We start from the raw sequence: 15,291 nt of genomic DNA, 5'->3' as shown, positions 1-15,291 counted from the left end.
AACAGTTTTTAATTTTCAGAATAAAAGAAGAATTATAAATGTTATGTTACTGGAAAAATTAAAACCATTCCTGCACTAATAAAAACTTGTGGATCCTATTAATAAAAAAAATGAAAAAACAAGATAAAACAATCACCACAATCGATGTATCAGCAGGAAAGATATTGCTTTTTGCTGCAACAAGATAAAAACAACGCTCATAAAAAAATTAGTTCGGTAATACTTATTTTATAAAAATAGTTCTAAAAATTACAATTATTTTTTAGTTTTTAGAATCAAATTTAGAGAATATGTCTGAGTGATTTTTATTTTGTGTTTTGACTTTTTTTTTGTAGAAAAAAAAAACACAGAAAATACTTATTTCATTAACTATTCTATAAAATAATTTTGAGAAAAAAAAAAATAGAACAGAATCAAATAGATCTTAAATTTGTCGCTTATTATAATGAGTTCAAATTCATTGATGCTGAAAAAACTTAAAACTTACTAGTCAAACAACAAGCTTAAGTACTCAAAAATAAGATTACCAAAAAAAAAAAAAAATACTCAAAAATAATAATTACAGTTATAAAATTATAAAATGGCTTTTATAAATTAATTTTTAAAAAAATATGAAGCGTCAAGTACAGTAATTTTGTGGTCTGATTAGGAAATATCCTCTTCTTATTTTAACATAACCATACCATTTTCTATCTCTGTTTTAGAAACGGTTGATATGAGAATAAATGGCTGAAAATTTTGACGTAATGATTCATATCCGATGTTAACCATATGAAGAATCTTGTAATTACAAAAAATAAAAATAAAAATGAAGAATCTTGCAAAAACAAAACAGAGTGTTATGAGTACCACTAAAGTTCATGTTTTATTGTCTTATGGATCAATCCTTGGACTGTCACTGAAAGGGAACATCGACCAAAATATTATTATTCATCAAGTTTTTTACCTAAATGTCACGCAAACAGTATTATTTTTCAATCTGCCACGAGGTCAAGTTCGCTATCCGGTGTAGCGAACTCGGTTTGCTGACGTGTCACATTTCTAGTAGATAACAAGTACCAAGTTAAAAAAAAAAAAAAAGTTTGAAGTTCGCTACATTGACGTGACACATCAGCAAACCGAGTTCGCTACACCGGGTAGCGAACTTGCCCCCGTGGCAAATTGAAAAATAACACTGTTCGCGTGACATTTAGGTAAAAAACTTGGTAAAGAGCGACATTTTGGTCACTGTTCCCACTAAAGGCCATGCTTTATTAAATGCTTTATTAACGTAAGATAAAATAATAAGCCAACCCATACTTATTATTAAATGCTTAACATCCAATTTCTTAAAATGTTTCCGTATCACCAATTATGGCATGACATAACCAACCACCTAACTTATAGGATTCATCACACACTGCACTACCTATTAATGGTTTAACTCAGAGAAACCAGATCGTATATAAATTGTCAAGAACACTTCATTCATTTTGATAGGTAGAGGCCAACCTCCAACCTTATCAGAGATTGCATATGTGAAACTCATCTTCACACCATAGAACAGAGAATATTAGTTTACTTGTGGCTCGTTTGCAACACATTCGTATAAAATCAAGAATGCGGTTTTTTCACCTATTGACTGAGCTCCAAACTCTTCTCAAAACAATAATATCAAACAGATTTTTTTTCTTTTTTTTCTTTTTTATTATGAAAAACAGTTTGTATTAATTATTTAAAAAAAAGTTCTTAACAAAAAATAAATAAAAACAAAAAAAACGTACTCAACTCAAACAGGCCCACTTTTGATCTTTCTCAAATTCAATTCTGATCGTGACTGAACTCCGAACTCGAGAGGCACTTCACATGGCCAACAAAACAAGATGGAAACATGATTCACGTAGTAACAGCAATAATCAGATTCAGATATTTTTATATAAAGTCAAGGAAACGAAGCAAAGCAAAGAATAAAGCAAAGAAACACCCTCCTCTTATTTTTCTCCCTCTTATCTTTTTGTTCGGTAAAGTAACGAGGGAATAGTTCTATCACTCATCAAACGTTTTCCCATATGATCTAACTCATAGTCTCACACAAATACTCCATCAATTAGAGAGAGTTAACACTACAGAGAGACATGGACGAGGTAGAGCACCGAATAATGAGCGTCAATGGCATAAACATGCACATAGCTGAGAAGGGTCAAGGCCCATTGATCCTCTTCATCCATGGCTTCCCCGACCTATGGTACTCATGGCGCCACCAGATCACAGCTCTTGCTTCCCTTGGTTACCGCTGTGTGGCGCCGGACCTCCGTGGCTTCGGTGACACCACCGTGCCGGCCACACCCACCTCATACACGAGCCTCCATGTCGTCGGTGACCTCATCGGGCTGCTAGACGCCATAGCCAACGACCAAGAGAAGGTGTTTGTGGTGGGTCATGACTGGGGAGCCCTAACTGCTTGGTATCTTTCCCTCTATCGACCAGATAGAATCAAAGCTATGGTTAACTTGAGCGTGGCTTTCAGTCCAAGAAACCCAAAAAGAAAGCCCCTTGAGACCTTAAGAGCAGTGTATGGAAATGACTACTATATCTGCAGGTTTCAGGTTTGGTTCTAACTGTCTATTTAAAAAGTAATTGCTGTTGATGTGGACATGTATGATATAGCAACATATTTTAATGGTTTCTTTAGTGCTTGTGTGTGTGTGTGTGTGTACATATTTTAATGGTTTCTTTAGTGCTTGTGTGTGTGTCTGTTATTGAGGTGAAGAAAATGTTTGGTTACAGGAGCCTGGAGATATAGAAGCTGAGTTTGCAGAGATTGGGACTGAAAGAGTACTGAAGGAATTCCTCACATACCGCAACCCGGGTCCACTTTATCTACCTAAGGGTAAAGGGTTTGGACATCCAACTGATTCTCCCATAGTCTTGCCCTCATGGCTATCAGAAGAAGAATGCAACTACTATGCCAGCAAATATGACAAGACTGGCTTCACAGGGGGATTGAACTACTATAGAAATTTGGATCTGTATGTTTATCTTCAGCTCCTACCCATTACCCAATATATGCTATACTGTTTAACAAATGAATATTTCACAGCTTACCTGAATTAAGTATCAGTATCCATGAAAATAAAAATAAAAATGTATGGGTATGAAAGGATAGCTTGAACATTCACGTATCACACAATCCACGAGCGTTTCCTTTTATTAATTTATGGACTAGTAAATTACATTGATTTGTTTGGAGATTCGTAAAACCTACTGAAGCACCCATTTCAGGTTTGGATATGACCTTATCATTAATCCAGTTTTACTGGCTTATAATGTTAATTTTTTTGGGGGAAATCTTTGAGCAGAGAGGCTGTTTGTGTTTGAAAAAATATATATATTTGACACCCAAGATATTTGTATTATGAAATTCAAAATCAGGAAATTCATCATTCTTTACTCCAAATGTTATGTGTTGGTTGGTGCAAGCAACGATTTTGTGGTTTATACTCTCACCTTTTCCCTTCTGAACAAAACTAAATTACTTTATTGCTTCCCTTGCATTTGCAGAAATTGGGAGCTCACTGCTCCCTGGACAGGTGCTCAAGTCAAAGTTCCAGTTAAGTTTATTGTGGGCGATCTTGACCTGACCTATAATGCACCCGGTGCAAAGGATTACATTCACAAAGGAGGATTCAAGAAAGATGTGCCGCTTCTGGAGGATGTGGTTGTGATTGAAGGGGCAGGGCATTTCGTCCATCAAGAAAGGGCTGATGAGATCAACAAGCACATCTACGATTTCTTTCAAAATGTCATTTGAGAGAGCCGAGAAAGCTTATTGGATTAAGGGGTGAAAAAAATGAAACATCTTGCAGACCTATAATAAAGGCAGATTTATCTAATATCCCTTTTCCCCAGTAGTGAACATAGTAATTGAAGACGTTTGCATCTTAACCTTCATGGTAACATATAAGAAAGGTTTTCAGATGATCAAACCTTTTGTATGCAGGTGTTGTTTCCATAACAGAGATAAGTACTGTTACTTCCATACTGTTTCGTTTTTACCGTAATGTTATATTTGCCATCATCATAATTCAAGTGGCCTCGTAACCAAATTTTAAACAAATCCTTGTGCTCCATCATAATCATTGTTTTCCTCAATAAATAGTTATCACCATTTTCATGTGTAACGAGTCTAAAACAGCACTTCCACCGAGATCCAGAGTACTTATTCAATGACCATAAATAGAAAACAACCTGATAAGAGGCATATACACCTTGAACTTAACTACAAATAAGATTGTTTTTTATGGTGTGCCCCACTTTGTTTCTCCTTGGCAAGAGATCCCCTGCCGCAGAATTAAAGTACTCTAGTGGGTAATAACAAGAGCATATCAACAAGAACTTCCGGGACGTTTTCTTTTTTCAACATTAAACTGTACGTCCACAAGGCCTGTAATACCCGCAGTAATTGTTTGACCTTCTTTCACAGGACCAACACCTGGAGGAGTGCCTACAAATCATCATAATTTATGTTAGCTGGGCAGGGGTCTCAAAGATTTCCCTATTTAATGCGTCTACTCTCGTAATGCATTACTATTAATATTGGTTTATATTTGGTTTTTATATATATATATATAAAAGATCACATTACACCAATATAAATTATATTCTCAATCTTGATAATTGATCTCACCCGTATCTAATAAGTTTTAATTTATTAATTATGTGAACAAGTTTTAATTTATTAATTATGTGAACCATTAGATATCGGTGAATCAATGGCAAAAAAATGGGATAAGGCTTCTTAATCTTCCATCAATATAAGTTGATTATGTCTAATATATATATAACCTATGAGCTAATGAATCAAAGATGTAATAACTCAAACTCAAATCATTTATAAACGAATCAAAATTTTCAGCTCTTTGAATTGATGATGAACTAAGCTACGAGCAGGTTCACAAGCTGAATTGATTTACTTCTATCTGCATCCAAGGTTATCAAAGCACAATCGTGAATCGTGAAGCTAATTTTTATATTGTAAATAATAAATCGTATCCAATGAAAAATAGGATGAAATATATTATATAAATGGCGTATAATGCTCAATGCAATAATTTTAGACTAATAATAGACAAAACAACTTAATCATGAGTCTCACAAAACACAATCATAAAAGTCATAACTGAGTCACATAAAGTAATTGTACGACGCCAATGTTTAGAACAACGGAAAAAAGAGCAATGACATGGCCAAATAAGGTGTATATAGAAGAGCAATGAAATAACAAAATAGGATGCAAAGAGTGAGTGATTGTGTAAAACTCATATTTCAGAAGAACAAATACTCCTAATGGAATAATCAAATAGGATGCATTCAATACCACCCTTCAATTCCTTTTCATTTAACAATTTAAGTTTATTTGACTTTTCAATTTTTTATGAGAATTGATGAAAGAAAAGAAAAAAGAAAAAAGAAAAAAATAAATCTTTTGAATCATGTGATTCATATCAGTAATACAAAATCACACTGATTCATGCACGTATTACATTATTCAAAGCCATCTCCAATTCATCACATGATAAGAATTGTTGGCGTGCTGAAACATGAATCGTGGGATTCTAACAACCTATCCACAAGCATGACCTTGTAACAAATAAAGTGATCCGGGCTTAACACCGATACAGGCAGCAACCTTTTCATTGTTATTGAATTTTTCTTTTCTAAGAAACAAACCCTTAACTCCTTCAGAAGAATGTTATTTTAAAGAAAATAGTTTTAGGGAGAATGGAAGTTGCATATGACCTACCAATAAATGTCCACCAACAGGAATGGAACCCCAGACATTTTTTTATCAAGGGTGCTTGATCCTATCAGTTGAGACTTCAGCCAACCCTCGTTGGCCCAAAGCATAGTTTAAACAGCAAATAACATACCAAGATTATTAAAGACATTTTTTCATCAGGTAAAATATGGCACAAATATAAATATGCAGATGAAGTAAATGCAATACCAGTTAGTATGACATCTCCTTCAAACAATGTCATGACAGAACTTATGTGGCTAATTAGAAACGGGATCTTAAAGATCATGTCCTTGGTTGATCCCTTCTGCCGAATTTCCTCATCTACCTACATAAAAGCAAATCCATTTCTCTGCAATCAGTTTAAATTTCCAATGCATGAATAAAGTAACGCACAATTAATAATATTAGAACCAAATGATAAAGAGAGGAGTATAAAATATCTCAAACCTTTATCCATAATTCTAGATCATCAGGGCTGGGCACTGTAGTCTTGGACAACTGCATAAAAAAAAAAAAATAGTACACTTGAAGAATATGGCCTGTAAGTAGATGAGCAAATAATGTGTATGGGTGACGGTGGCTCCATGAATGTTAAATTTCACCTAGATGAAGAATTTATATAATCGAACAGAAGCCCTAAAGTACTATACGCATAGGAAGCTAGTACAAGTTCTTTTATTGCAATAGCCCAACATTACAAATTTACAAGCAAGTAATACATTACTCCCAGATCACATTTGCCGGGGTACTGTAAATGTAAGTAGATTAAAGGCTATCAATGGCTGAAGTTTGTATTATCATCATCTGTAGTTCTTGACTCTTTAATACTATCTAAGATAAGTGAACTCATTTCTCTAATATTGCATTTATAAAATAGTTTCAGCATACAATAAGCTTCATGCATACAATTTCTTACAATAGAACTGATTGGTGTGAAAGTGTCCTGGCCTTTTGCTAAAGTCCATGGAAGACCTGCAGACTAACAGTAAAAGGGAAAAATGGAACCACATCAATTATTAGATTTATGAATGTATCAAGTCTACATTGCACATATAAAGTTATTCAAGCAGAAAAAAATTTAAACATGTCAATAGCAAAAGGGAATTAACACACAAATCATTTCATCCTTCTTTAAATCCCAGAAGAGTGAGTCCAATTTGGAGGGTTCTTTTTGGGAAATATTTTCTGTATATTTTGGTGTTAGGTGAAAATAATTTTCAAAAAACAGTTTTCATTGTTGGTGCACTTTCCACAAAAGCATTTTCCTATGTTGTGTAACAGTCAAAGGAAAATAATTTCCTTGTTAATTGCCATTACACATTAAATGAGGGTAAAACGGCTTCTTTTAAGAAGGGGATTCATTTCCCTGAACAAATGCACTATTCTGTATAATAATTGTTTCTAGTGAAATTAATTTTCCTGAAGCTATTTTCTGGCAAAAGAAATATTCCCACTATCATGTTATTTTCCGTTTAAAAAAGGGACCCTAATCATGTGAATTCTTTACTCTAACTTAGCATTGGATCTGTGTCAAGCCAATTTTATATTATAGAAGTTGAAAAACCTCTTCCCAGCTTATATTATCTAAAACCTTGCCCACATGCTTCTGAGTTCATCATTGAGACATACAACTCAATAGATGAAGAAACTAACTATTTGTGCTTCAATAAGTAATTGAGCACAAATTCCTAAAAGTTACCTTAGCAGCAGCTTGAAGGTCCCTGGCAGTCATATCCAGTGCCAGTGCATAACCTGACATATCAAAATACATCTTTACTTGTTCATTGTCATAATATTAATAGCATATAGCTTTCTTACATATATAGAGAGAAAGAGTAACCTCAAACTCAGCATAACAATAATATATATTCAATCAACTGAAATGAGAACAACTTAAAGTAAAATAACAAATCCCACTTGATTAATGAATCATCATAAGGCACAAGCTACAAACACATAAACACCAAGCAAAATTCACAAGAGAAACGAAACAACCGTAAGATCAATACCGGCAACGTAATCCATAGCAGAGCATTCCGGGACATCACGAGCTTTCTTGCCGATGACAACAGCCAGCTCGACCTCATGATGCAGAGAACCCTCGTTGTGCGGGATTTGGATGGTTCCACCATTTTCCAAGTAAGACGACGTCGGTTTAAGAAACAAGACTGGTTCCTGAAAAAACAACTCGATGATTCTCACATCAGAATATACCGATCCGTGAAAGATTGGGGATTTTATGGAAGTAAGATACCAAAATTGTGAATTTGGAAAATAAAGAGTGAGAGAGAGATACCTTGGGAACGGCGTTGCCTAGTTCTTTAGCGTGAGCAACGTAGTTTCTGCCAACGCCAACGATCTTAGTGCTCAATTCCAGAAGCTTTTGACAGGCTACCGTTGCTGCCATTTCCCTGCACTGCACTGCGCTCTCCAAGCTTTTCAGTTGAACTCCGCGATGTCAATGACTAATCAGTAATCACACACACGGCATGCCGTTTTGCCAAATCATCAAATCTATTCTAGAGCAAATTAATAATGCTTCAACATTTTTTTTTTATGTTTTTTTTTTTGGATAAACGCATGCTTCAACTTTTTTTATAATGAGACTAGTTGCTTAATGTTTCAATTTTTTTATACTATCCATCAGGTTAGCTGCATTTGCAGAGACTCAAACTGATTAAGGTGCAACTATCCCATAAATATGCTGCAATGACCCCATGAATTTTTAGTGTCTCGTATTTATTAAAATTTAAAATATGTAATTCATTCAACTATATTTATTTAATCTATTATTTTATTTTTTAAGAGTTGGATTATTTTACACCAATATAAATTATAATCACAATCCTAGGCATTCGTCTCGTTTCTATCTAACAACTCTAATTTTTTTAGTTATATGAACTATTCAATACAAGTGAAGCACTAATCAATATTGAGTATATTACACCAGTATAATGCTATTTTATGCTATTTTTAAAAAGGAGCATTATTCTTATAATCTAAAAGTTTTACAACTTTTTACAATTTATTTTTTTATCGTTGATTCTCATCAATCCAGCATTTATGATTTATCGGATCATATTTATTATTAATTATTAATTTTCAATAAATCATAACCGTTGAATTAACAAAAATCAATAGTAAAAAAATAAGTTGTAAAAAATTATAAAAGTTTTAAGTTCTCCTCTTTTTTAAATATGAAATGAATTTACATATTTTTTAAGAATTTTTATTTGGAATGCTGGGAACTTTTATTCGAACTTTAATGAGGTCGAGGGGTGGGTGTTACCCATCATAGACAGCATGGGAATGGGAATTAATTTTATTCGAACCATCTTTATGCTCGGAATGACATCAATTTTTTCTGTTGACTTTTAGCGCACTATTCAGTTTTAGATCCACCTTTCATAGGAGAAACAACAGATTGTTTGTGCTCAACTAGAATGTAGGAGTTACTCAACCCAAGAAACTATCAATTTGAGAATTATAACTACGGCATTTGTTGATCGGAATAACTATGACAAATTTTTGAGGTGTTAACTTTGATGAATTTTAAATGTCTCGTTCATATAAAGATTAACCATCTAAATTACAATTCCAGTGATTGTCCCTGCATGTCATCAAATTTCATCTCAAATGCAACATTAGGAGCTCCGGATTTTCAATTAATTGTTTCCACTCATTGCAAAACCTTGCAACGGTTGCTCCGTCCAAGACTCTATGATCTGCACCAATATTAACCTGGAAGCAGAAAAACGAATCAAATAGTGCAGTTTATTTCTCTTCTAAACCCACTCAAAAATCATAATAAAGAATAACATTTGATTAAAAAATTTACGATAATAAATGGAAAAACATTGTATCCATAGTTCAAACGTGGTTAAAAAAAATCTGCCTACTTTGTCAACAACCTACGAACAACTTTGTTTAATGCAAGTTGAACCTTAATATCTAAGTTATCTAACTATTCTATGAAGACAATTAAGACAGTCATACTACACAAGCTGGCGTGAGGTATTTAGCTACGAAGCCCTTTCCCGAGCAAAATGACAATATAATGACAATATTTTCCTTCTCTATAACAAAATGACAAACTCTGCAATCCTTTTTATAAAAAATCAATTCAATCTAAAAATTTAAGTTATGCTAAAAATTTTCAAAATATTTAATCATTTATTGATAGGATGGAACAGTAAGAATTGAACTCGTGATCCGTTAATAACAAAGACTATATTATACATAGAGTCAATTTTATCCAAAAGCTTAAATTGTCTGGTGAATATCACGTTAATAATTTTAATTATATTTTTATAATACCTTTATAAGGTGGATAAGCTACGCTATGAACTAGAATCGTTGGGGTTATTGTATTTTTTCTTTAAAAACGTGCTTTTTTGACATATTTGTATAGTTTACCGATGCAAATAAGCAAGACTTACAGTCATGAGTGATACAGGATACACATTTCCATCATCAGCAAACTGCGGAACTTTCTGAATTCGACCGATGGCAATAATGGAGACTTCAGGCAGATTGAGAAGAGGGGAACCAAACTTTCCACCAATTGCTCCAATGTTGCTTAAAGTAGTTGTCCCACCACATATATCCTCAGAAGTTAACTTGTTATCAGAAGCCAATTGTTGCAACCTTGCCAGCTCTTTGGTTATCTTTGTAAATATAGAAAATTAGATTATTAAAAAAAAGGCACAAGAACATGTCCAATTCAGATATAAAACATATCATCCTCATATACGCTTTATACTATATACACGCAGGAAAATGCTATGCAAACAGAAGATTTTCACCACATATAACAACTGGCCTTATCCCCCAAATCTGAAACCATTAATAAAATCAAAGGTTCATAGGATATGCGGCGGCGGCAGAACCCAGCCAAAAATTGTACTAAGAAGAATGCTAAAATAAGAGGCTGGATGCCTTTTCCCCCCTTGTAAGGAGTCTGAGAAAATAGCCTCTTCATTTCTCTCTAATGAGAAGCCAGAAACTTACATCAAGAATTAAAGTATATGTTGTTAAAGTAGTAATCATCATTATCTTCATAGCCCTATAACTAAACAGCAAAAATGGGCATCCACCTCAACCAAAACAAGAATGGCTGAATAAAGCACAACTAGCAATGCACGCATCGGAGACAATAATATAGACAGTAATAATATTATAAACTAACCTCCAATATGGAAAGAGACTGAACATTTTTTATGTTCGGCACAACTAGACCGTATGGTGTTGCCATGGCAATTCCAATATTGTGTGAACCTATAGCAAATAAACATATTGTGTCAAATTTGGTCTGACAGCTACTGCCTCAAATAAATCATTAAATTAACAGACACCCGATATCAATCAACACTAACCAGAAAAAGGTTCAACATCAAGTATTTAAGCCCAAAATAAAAATAAATATATTATGCGAGGAAACTATGAAAACATTTTCCTTGTGAATCTCATGATCAAGATCATTGCCTCAAACTGTATGAGATACACTAGGTGAGGAAAAACTTCTCAAACACTTACATTACGTGCCAGAAATCACTAGGATACATAGTAGTTGAAGGTTATTTTCAACGTATAGGAGGTGCCATTAAACCAAAGAGACAATTGGCTAATTTGGGCAACCTCTTTCACCTCACCGTAATTTTTAAAATTTCTAAATAAGTTGTTTCTTTTTCTTGAATTCATATTTTTCAACTAAAAAAATCCTTATATTCACTCTACAAAAATTCAAGCACAACCAAACTTCAAAGAAGGGTAGCAAGATTCTATATCATTCTTCCGATCATGTCTAAGTAACAAACCTTTGAGGATGACCTCCAATGCATCCTCTTTGAAGCAACTGTTCATAAAGGGATACTTTATGAGGGCCATTGATAGTGATTTGATTACTATTGGAAGGAAAGTGTGCTTAACATCTGGATAAGGATTGTTTTTCTGAAAAGATGTTTTAAGCTCCACTAGGGCATTACAGTTTATCTCGTCTACATAATGAAAATGTGGGACTTTGGCAGCCAGAGACATTGATTTTACCATTGCTCTTTGGAATCCCCTACAAAAAGAAAAGAAAACAAAATGTCATTAAATTTCTCATGACCACATTCTTTATAATTCAAGTTCTTGAACTGAGAGTAAAGCAAAACACCTTCACACTATCGCAACATTCAAGTTCATCCCAGTTTTCTACAACTTAACATATCCCTTTCAAAAAAGAAAAAAAAGAAGGGTTCAAATTCATGTATGAATCCAGTTTTACCTAAGGGGAAGTATCCTGTCCTCAGAAGGCCCCTCATATTTACTTGTCACATCACAGTTGTATCCTTCTGCTACCTGAGGCTGTTCTTCAAATTCAGCAGGTAAAACAGCAGATGGATTTTTAATAATTCCTTTCTCGACAGCAAAGTTGAGCACATCTTCTTTTAAAACCCTTCCATCTTTTCCAGTTCCACAGACTTCATTTATATCTATGTTATGCTGCTTTGCTAGACTCCTTACAGCTGGTGTTGATAGAACTCCAGTTCTTTTCCCTTTTTCAGGATCAGAATCTAGCGACTTCACATTTTCTGAATCGCCAAAAGTTATTGCATTAATTGCAGACTCATTAACTAATATCTTATCAGAATCCAATGACTTTGCATTTTCTGAATCACCATATGTCACAGAAGGAAATGGAGACTCATCAACTACTATCTTTAAAAGGGTTTCTCCAACCTGCAATTTTACCCAACAGAAGCTCAAATATATCTGTAGCCTCATATCAAATGACCAAATCATTTAAGTAACATTTAGATCATTAAAATTTCTATATCTTCCTCAGTTATTGTTAGTGCCCCAAACGCAGTAGGATAGAGAGGTAAAAGTGGTGTCTGTCTATTATCAAGAACTGCTGACAACAGGGAGAGATCTCCCTCAGGGTTTTCCCCTTACAACTAAGCTGTGGTTCCATTATTAATTTTGAATCGAGTGAATGAATTCCCCCAATTACAGTGTTTCCCTGTTTAACTGTCTACGTGACAGTATACATCGGCCTAACTAATTAACTATCTAACTACCCCATCAACTAACTCCTTTTATTCTTACATGTGTACACCTTCCAAGTCCCACTTGGTTGGATCCTAACAGTTATTGCCGCTTTAGAAGACCGCTACCATAAAAAAAATGCATCAGGCAGGCCCCATTTGTATTTGAAACATAAATGTGCTACACCATACCATCTTCATATGTCATGCTCTTATGTAATCGCGAAGAGCCAGCTAGGGGAATTAAATGGTAAATGAGTTTTTAATTATTTGGAGTCAGCCCACTAATGGTCCATCTAATCCTAAGGGAAGAGAATGCATACAACATTGTGTATCAAATAATATATCTTTGACCAATCTTCTAAGAAAGATATCTCAAAATTTCCATGAATGCACTTCACATGACTCTAGGCCAAACGTATGGCCCATACACATATGCCTCCTACAATGTAAAAAGTTCAATTTTTCTTTCAGTCACTCATTTATTTGTTATCTATTATTCTATTCACATATGGTTTCTCCACTGCACCATACCATATTAAACCCTCTAGAAAAATTTAGGGCACTCTTTCTGCTTTCACCTACTTCAGTGGCTTGCTTTCATCCTATTCCCCCAAAAATGTTAAAATCGAAGAATTAATTAAGTCTAATATTTTATTCAACTTCTTCCTGCCAGGTCCCTGAACTGCGTTGTTTATATTCATTACAACTTGTTTGGGGATGCAGACTGCATATATACCTAATATATAATGAATTTTTTCATCACATATATAACTAGTGTATAGGGAAATTTTCTCAACTTTTCCGGGGGTGTGAACAACTATCCCAAAAATCAATGTAGCTCCTTGCCTCCTCCCCTTCTCACACCAATTTACTCTTAACAATTTACAAATTCATAAGCATCATCTTAGTGAACTATATCCAACAGTATGATATTTCATATCTCACCTTTACAACATCACCAGGAACGTAGAGAATGTTAGAAATTTTTCCTTTGTAGCGACTTGTAATTTCTATAGTAGCTTTATCACTTTGAACTTCACAAAGTGGTTGAAAATCTTCGATATAATCCCCCTGCAAATATGACACAATAATTTATTCAGAAAAATCATTTAAAAAAGATGTCTATGTCAAATGGAATAAAGTAACTAAGGCTACTCAAAACCAACTCTTGCACAAAAAATTACAACTTGCCATGCAATTTTCAATTGAAATGAACTTTCCTAATACGCCTACAAAGTATGTTGTTGCAAAATTATTTTTGTTTGCAAAATTAGAATGATAGGAACAGCTAGGTTCAAACACCAGTAAGGAAATCATTCACTCACCTCTTGGACATGCCATTTGAGAAGTTCACATTCTGCAATACCTTCACCAGTTTGTGCCAACGGCACGTCAACTATCTTGCACGCAGGAAGGTCTAGGACAGGTTGAGTAGAAAAAAAGCAATATCTCTTCACATACGGAAAATCGAACTACAAAACGGAAATTCAATAGATGTTAAAACAATCAAACTTATCACAAATCCACACACAAGGGCTAATGAACTTGTAAAAAAAAAAAAACAATTAATTTCAATTAATAAGCAGCCACCAATAGTTAAAGAATAAGATTAGTATGATAATTGAGTGATGACACTAAAAAGTAACAACATAAACATATCGATGTAATTCTGATCACAAGCAACTTAGGAAAGCACAGAACTAAATTTAAGACAAGTTTAGGTTATTAATAAAAGGGGACTCACATTTATATGAGGATTTGCTTTAGCGAAGGTGAAAGAGGGGGAAGGAGAGGTAATGAAGGAACAACCAGAAAAGAACCTCTCAAAGGAAGCTGAGGGACAGAACAATCGCCGGACGGAGGTCCAAGCTGTCCTCTGCCATATTCGGCTGATCAGCATCTTACAACAAAGGAATGATTATTGATTTTCCTTTTCTTTTTTCTTTGTGAGTGTGAAGATGAAATTATTTGAAGAAGACAGTGGCGTTTGGAATTGAAACAAGTAACCCAAATGGGATTTGGATTGGGATTGAGATTTGGAGTGGAAGTGCACTGCATGCTGACAAGTTGGTGACTCTGAGTAATAATATAATGTACTCGTTGTCGTTGGTATGAATGGATAAGGGCTTATTAAAATATAATCACATTGTCCCATTTATCTATAGTTATATCATTGGGTTAAAAATTTATAGCGTGAGGATATTTTAACTACTAAAAATTCTCACTATTAACTTACTACTCATCACATCATCATTGAATCAAAGAGAGAGAATGTTAAAAAGTTTTTGAAGAAAGAGAAAATGGTGATTAGATAGGTAGTAAGTTGGTACTGAAAAATTTTGGTAGGTAAAATATCTCTCCTCAAATTTATATTATATTATACAAAAAAAAACATTTATATTAAAAAAGTTAAATGAGTTAGTAAATTAAAAAGTAATTATGAATTTACGATAGATTTAATATTATCAGAAATTTAGG

General features: G+C 34.0%; 3 protein-coding genes across 4 annotated transcripts; 1 reads left to right on the top strand and 2 right to left on the bottom strand.

Annotated features, from left to right (window-relative positions):
• The first annotated feature begins 1,934 nt into the window (after window positions 1–1,934).
• On the top strand, window positions 1,935–4,068 carry LOC133294449 (uncharacterized). Of its 2 annotated transcripts, none has more exons than XM_061493107.1 (3): window positions 1,935–2,585; window positions 2,767–2,810; window positions 3,541–4,068. In XM_061493107.1, exons 1-3 carry the CDS (start codon window positions 2,115–2,117, stop codon window positions 3,788–3,790), a joined length of 765 nt encoding a protein of 254 aa, XP_061349091.1. In that variant the 5' UTR covers window positions 1,935–2,114; the 3' UTR covers window positions 3,791–4,068. The 2 variants fall into 2 exon arrangements, with proteins under 2 accessions (XP_061349091.1, XP_061349090.1); XM_061493106.1 differs by having other exon boundaries at window positions 1,938–2,585; window positions 2,767–3,008; window positions 3,541–4,066.
• Window positions 4,069–4,105: 37 nt separating this feature from the next.
• Window positions 4,106–8,288, bottom strand: LOC133294450 (probable acylpyruvase FAHD1, mitochondrial). The gene is made up of 7 exons (XM_061493108.1): window positions 8,076–8,288; window positions 7,789–7,954; window positions 7,479–7,531; window positions 6,696–6,758; window positions 6,227–6,277; window positions 5,987–6,104; window positions 4,106–4,483 (listed from the first exon to the last, which is right to left on the bottom strand). The coding sequence occupies exons 1-7, from the start codon at window positions 8,184–8,186 to the stop codon at window positions 4,365–4,367; spliced, it is 681 nt and encodes a 226-aa protein (XP_061349092.1). The 5' UTR covers window positions 8,187–8,288; the 3' UTR covers window positions 4,106–4,364.
• A 997-nt stretch (window positions 8,289–9,285) lies between these two features.
• Window positions 9,286–14,865, bottom strand: LOC133294529 (lipoamide acyltransferase component of branched-chain alpha-keto acid dehydrogenase complex, mitochondrial). Its single transcript, XM_061493214.1, has 8 exons — window positions 14,558–14,865; window positions 14,139–14,285; window positions 13,759–13,884; window positions 12,048–12,502; window positions 11,596–11,843; window positions 10,968–11,056; window positions 10,219–10,446; window positions 9,286–9,520 (listed from the first exon to the last, which is right to left on the bottom strand). Exons 1-8 carry the CDS (start codon window positions 14,711–14,713, stop codon window positions 9,407–9,409), a joined length of 1,563 nt encoding a protein of 520 aa, XP_061349198.1. The 5' UTR covers window positions 14,714–14,865; the 3' UTR covers window positions 9,286–9,406.
• Between the last annotated feature and the right edge of the window lie 426 nt (window positions 14,866–15,291).

The sequence above is a fragment of the Gastrolobium bilobum genome, unplaced genomic scaffold, assembly GCF_033153095.1.
Source record: "Gastrolobium bilobum isolate Gb01-03AN ecotype WA unplaced genomic scaffold, APGP_CSIRO_Gbil_v1 utg5188, whole genome shotgun sequence".
NCBI classification, from domain to species: Eukaryota; Viridiplantae; Streptophyta; class Magnoliopsida; order Fabales; family Fabaceae; genus Gastrolobium; species Gastrolobium bilobum.
This window is presented reverse-complemented; position numbering and strand designations above follow the sequence as displayed.